Source organism: Nicotiana attenuata, unplaced genomic scaffold (genome assembly GCF_001879085.1).
Source record: "Nicotiana attenuata strain UT unplaced genomic scaffold, NIATTr2, whole genome shotgun sequence".
Taxonomy (NCBI): domain Eukaryota; kingdom Viridiplantae; phylum Streptophyta; class Magnoliopsida; order Solanales; family Solanaceae; genus Nicotiana; species Nicotiana attenuata.
The window spans coordinates 135,512-141,570 of NW_017670969.1; the positions used below are offsets into that span (position 1 = coordinate 135,512).

Here is a 6,059-nt window from a genome sequence, read left to right on the forward strand (position 1 = left end):
CCGATCTCTATCTGCAAACAATACAAAGTAGGAAAAATCATCTTCATTTACATCAATTCCTGTTACCTCATAATCCATCATCCACACGGGCCTTTTGCGAGCACGACGAAGAGACTCATCTGGTGCATCAATTTCTTTCAAAGCTGAAGGTGAAATTTCAGCAGCTACTGGATTAGAATTTTCAGAATTTTCGGGTATTGTTGCTGCTTCTTCGACTTCATTATCAATTAAGATTGGAATAGACTGTTGCATATTCCAATCCTAAGAGTTTTCTTCATCAAAAATAACATCTCTGCTGGTCGCAAGCTTCTTTGTCAATGGATTGAACAACTTGTACGCCTTGGATGCCTCGCTAACACCAAGAAAGACACACTTCTCGCTTTTGTCATCAAGCTTCTTCCTCTTCTCGTCTGGGATATGTGCATAGCCAACGCAACCAAATTTTTTAAAATGATCTACAGCAGGTTTCCTTCCACTCCAAGCCTCCTCTGGAGTCATGTTTTGAACAGCAAATGTTGGACTTCTATTCAAAATATGAATACTCCAATTTACTGCTTCGGGCCAGAATGTCTTTGGAACTTTTCCTCGAGCTAGCAAGTCTCGAACCATGTTGAGAATGGTTCTATTCTTCCTCTCCGATACACCATTGTGTTGTGGTGTATACCCGTTGTGAGCTCTTTTCGAATGCCATGAGTCCCACAAAATTCTTCAAATGCCTTAGAGCAATATTCGCCTCCACGGTCTGTTCGGAAGCTCTTGATAGTCTTTTCTGTCTCATTCTCCACATTAGCTTTGAAGCTTTTAAATACATTAAAAGCCTCTGATTTTTCCCGCAGAAAATACACCCAAGTCTTTCTAGAATAATCGTCAATGAAGGTAATGAAATACCTTTTGTCTCCATTAGAGATTGGTCTTATTGGCCCACATATGTCAGAGGGAACCAACTCCTAAACATGCTTTGCTCGCCATGATTTGCCTTTCGGGAATTGAGATCGGTGTTGTTTACCAACAACACATTGTTCACAAATTTGAGAAGGAGCAGTAATTTGAGGAAGACCTGTGACCATGTTCTTTTCCTGAAGTGTCTTCAATCCTCCAAAACTCAAATGACCATAACGAAAATGCCACAGCCATGAGGGATCCTTCACTTCCTCATCAAACAAGATTGAACACTATCAATCTTTATCGGAAATAATTAATTTGTTGGAACTCATCTGAACTGTTGCTATAGCTCCTCTCATGGGGTCATAAGTTTCACACTCACCCTTCTTAATAGTGATGACATAACCTTTCTCTTGCAACTGACCAACACTCAGTAAGTTACTTTTCAAATCAGGAACATATAACACATTAGAGATTGTTTCCACAAAACCTTTCTTGGTTTTGATCTTGATGTCACCTTTTCCCGTTGCATCCACAGTAGAACAATTACCAAAACTAACTTTAGAACGGAAGCCTTCATTTAAGTAAGAAAAGCAAGACTTACTTCCAGTCATGTGATTAGTGCAGCCTGTGTCTAAATACCAAACATCTCGCTCGGTTTCCTTCTCTAATTGAATTGCCATCAACAAGGTCTCACCTTCCTTGTTCTCCGTGTAATTGGACTTCTCTTCCTTTTCTTTGTCATTAGACAGCCTAGTATAACATTCAGATGCGTAATGACCAAATTTATGACATCTATAGCACTCTATCTTGGATTTGTCATGATCTCGACCTCTGCCTTTGCCATGAGATTGATCATTATTTGCTTTGAAATTCCTACAAGAATCTCTACCTCCATGATCTCCTCTTCTTCTGCCTCGACCTGTACCTCTACCCCTTCCTCTGGAATTGGAAGAAGAAATAAAAGTAGAAGCCTTCAAAGCCTGCTCATCGGAAGTTGAACTGCGGTTCATCTTCTGCTCATGCACCAATAAGGAGCTCTGTAATTCGTCAAGTGATAAGACATCTATGTCTTTTGACTCCTCAATGGAGCAAACGACATAATTATACTTTGGTGTCAGAGAGCGCAATATCTTTTCCACTATTACGACGTTGCCCATGTTCTCATCATGGAATCTCATCTTGTTGCATATCTCCATGGTTCTAGCACAGTAGTTGGTGACGGATTCTCCTTCCTTCATCTGCAAGGTTTCAAAGTCCCTCCTCAAGGCTTGAAGCTGTGCTCGCTTCACTCTTGTAGAGCCTTGATACTTTTTCTTCATGGAATCCCATATATCCTTGGAAGTTTCTTTGTAAAGAATGGTTTCCAAGATGGGACGCTCAATAGCCTGAAAGAGATAATTTTTTGCCTTTAAATCTTTCAACTTTCTTGCTTCAAACTCTGTCTTTTGAGCATCCGTCAAAGTTTCGCCTACTACTGGTGCTTTAATGCCGTCTTCAACAATTGGCCAATACTCTTTTGACCGTAGGAAATTCTCCATCAGCATACTCCAGTGGTCATAGTGACCATCAAAACGGGGAATAGCTGCTTGCACAAAATTGCTCTCTGAAGCCATAGATGAAGAACAATTTTTTTGTTTTTGGGTAAACTCTCTCTCTCACAGGTTTATCTTTTTTCTGGATCTAACCTTGCTCTGGATACCACTGATAGAAAACTGATCAAAAAAGGATGAAGATTTATAAGTGAAAAATAGAGCAGAGAAAGAGGCAATAGACGTGAAAAAGAAATTGCTTGACTAATTGACTACAATGCTGCAACTGCAGTCTTTTTATAACAGAAAAAACATAGCAAACTTAAGCTAAAAATTAGGAGCTACCCCACAAAGTTTTCTCCTAAAAACTAGATAACAAAAACCACGTTAAACTACTTCCTAAGGACTAGGACAAACCTAAAAATTAGGAGGTTTATTTACTAACAAGTATTTATACCTCCAATTTTGAATGTATTGTTTCCGAGGAAAATGCTACTCGGACAAAATCTATATCAAGACATCCTAGTTATTCTAGATAAATGCAAGAGTCTTGCTCTACTCAAGCAATTGCAAGGCCATCTCATTACCACTGGTCATGGCCAAACGCAGCTTTATGCGTTCAAGCTTGTTCGTTTCTGCACCATCACTCTCTCAAACCTCCATTATGCTCGTTTAATCTTCAATTACCTTAATTTTCCCAATGTTTACCTTTATACTGCGATGATTACTGCTTACACTTCCGTTCAAGATCATACATCATCTCTTTTGTTATACCGTGAAATGGTTCGTAATGGCTTGTCAAGGCCTAACCATTTTGTATTCCCTATAATCTTAAAGTCTTTCCCTGAAGTTATAAAGTTTTATGGGATTGAAATGGCGCATACCCATATTGACAAAATGGGTTTTGGAAAATACCCTGTTGTTCAGACAGCTCTATTGGATGCTTATTCAAGGTCTTCGTCTGATATTAAAGTTGCACGGCAACTGTTTGATGAAATTACTGACAGGAATGTGGTTTCATGGACTGCGATGATATCGGGATATACTAGAGTTGGGCAAATGGGTGATGCTATTTTGCTTTTTGAAGAAACTCCTCGGTGCGTAAGAGACACTCCCTCTTGGAATTCCATAATTGCGGGGTGTACACAAAATGGGCTGTTTTCTGAGGCCATTTCATTTTTAAGAAGAATGATAGTTGAGAACGGTATCGTTCAATCGAATAAGCCTAATGATGTTACATTTGCGTGTGTACTTGCTGCTTGTGGGCATACCGGAATGCTTCAGCTCGGAAAATGCATTCATGGGTATGTGTATCGGAATAGTGTTCATTTGAATTCGCTTACTTTGAATGCTCTCATTGATATGTATGGAAAATGCGGGAGCTTGAAAGAAGCAAGATATTTTTTTGATAAGGCTAATAGGGGGAGTTTGACATGTTGTAATTCTATGATCAATTGTTTGGCCCTTGAAGGTCACTGGGAAGGTGCTATTGGAGTTTTCAAAGAAATGTTGCAACATGGCGATGATTTAAAACCTGATTCAGTGACTTTTATTGGCTTGTTGAATGCTTGTACTCATGGAGGGTTGGTTCAAGAGGGGCTTAGTTATTATGACTTAATGACTAGGGTATACGGAATTACCCCTGAAATTGAGCATTATGGGTGTTTAGTTGATCTTCTTGGTCGAGCAGGTCGGTTTGAGGAAATTATGGAAATTGTTAGAAAGATGCACATAGCTCCCGATGCAGTTATATGGGGTACCTTGCTTAACGGCTGCAAAATTCATGGGCGTATTGACTTGGCTGAATATGCACTGAAAAACTTGATTCGAATTGATCCAAATAATGGTAGTTATTACTCTATGCTGGCTAATTTATATGGGGAGTTGGGGAAGTGGGAAGAGGTTCGAAAAATAAGGAAGATCCTAAATCAGCAGAATGCTTATAAAGCTCGTGGTTGCAGTTGGATTGAGCTTGATAGCCAAGTTCATCAGTTCTATTCAGTAGACAAATCTCACCCCAGAGTGGAAGAGATATACTCAATTTTGGAATGTTTGGTCGATGCGCATTAGTATGTACCTTGCTGGCTTTAATGTTTGGTTGATGCGCATTATTATGTACCTTGCTGCTTTATTCTTTCCTAAGAAATTCTCATTCTGTAATGACCCGACCGGTCGTTTCGTGTATTGTAGCCCCGATCTCCTAATTATCACTTCTTCTATGTTCATTTGTGGTTATGTGACTTGTCAGGGTCGTTGAACTGGTTTCAGGAATGATTCGGAGTGAACTCGAACACATAGTCCCAAGGTTGAAGGTTTAAGTTGAAAGAATTGACCGAAATTCGACTTTTAAGTAGATGGTTTCAAAATGGAGTTTTGATGATTCCGTATAATGAGCTGACCGATTGTTTTATGTATTTGTGCGCCCTTTCCTCTTTTGATGCTTCACACATATATATTTGTGGTTTTACGACTTGCATGGTTGGTTAGTTTCGTCTCGGGAAGGTTTTGGGTTGATTTGGACCCTTTGGTTCTTGGCTTAGAAGCCTAAGTTAGAAATGTTGACCAAAGTTTGACTTTTTTGAAAACGACCCCAGAACGGTGTTTTGATGGCTCCGATAGGTACCTACCGTAATTTTGGACTTGGACGTATGCCCGAAATCGAATTCGTAGGTCCCTACATTGATTTGACTTGTTTTGCCTAAAGTTGGCAATTTGAGGTTTAGAAGTTTTCTCAAGTTTGATCGTAGGTTCACTTTTTGGCTATCGGGCTTGAAATTTAGTTTTGGGACTTGGAATAGATCTGTTTTGCTATTTGGAACTTGTCTGCAAATTTTGGTGTCATTTGGAGTTGATTTGATAGGATTCAGATGCTTGGTTGCGATTCTAGAGTTTCTTGAACTTTTCTTTGAAATTCACGCGTTTTGATGTTCGATTCATAATTTTAGATGGTATTTTTGTGTTCTGATCGCGTGAGCGAGTTCGTATGATGTTTTTAGACTTGTGTGGACATTTAATTTGGAGTTCCGAGGGCTCGGGTGAGTTTCGGACGTGTTTCGGAAAGGTTTGGACTCAAATATAGGTTGCTGGTGTGCCGATGCTACAGTTATCGCGATTGCGAACATGACAGGGGGGGACTTAGGTATCGCAATTGCAGTATTTGGTTCACATTTGCAAAGTCTAGGCTTAAGTGGGTTAGTTCGCATTTGCGATAATTTGATCGCATTTTGTGAGGAGGACAGACTTTGCATTTGCGAGGTCTGTGTCGCAATTGCAAGGTCTGTGTCGCAATTGCGACATCTCCTGGGCTTGACAGGTGCCGCATTTATAAGGTTCCCTTGCAATTGTGACATCTGCAACTGAACAAAAGGGCTAAGAGTCGGAATTTCATCTCATTTTCTCTCATTTTAGAACCATAGACTCGGTAGGAGGCGATTTGGTGAGGGAATTTTCATGTACAATCATTGGGTACGTGATTTTAATCAATTTCCAACTATATTTGATGATTATATACTAGATTGAACATCAAATTTTTGAGAATCAAAGAGGAATTTTGGTGATTTTTGTCTAAGTTTTGAAAAAAGAAAATTTGGGTTTTGAGAGTCGATTTGGACACGGATTTGAAAACAAAACACATATATAGGCTCA

General features: G+C 39.5%; 2 protein-coding genes across 2 annotated transcripts; one reads left to right on the forward strand and one right to left on the reverse strand.

Annotated features, from left to right (window-relative positions):
- Positions 1 to 1,175: 1,175 nt before the first annotated feature.
- On the reverse strand, positions 1,176 to 2,498 carry LOC109244920. The gene has a single exon (XM_019412089.1). The coding sequence runs from the start codon at positions 2,496 to 2,498 to the stop codon at positions 1,176 to 1,178; it is 1,323 nt and encodes a 440-aa protein (XP_019267634.1).
- A 220-nt stretch (positions 2,499 to 2,718) lies between these two features.
- LOC109244922 (pentatricopeptide repeat-containing protein At1g33350) lies at positions 2,719 to 4,624 on the forward strand. Its single transcript, XM_019412091.1, has one exon. It carries the CDS (start codon positions 2,904 to 2,906, stop codon positions 4,482 to 4,484), a length of 1,581 nt encoding a protein of 526 aa, XP_019267636.1. The 5' UTR covers positions 2,719 to 2,903; the 3' UTR covers positions 4,485 to 4,624.
- Positions 4,625 to 6,059: the final 1,435 nt, after the last annotated feature.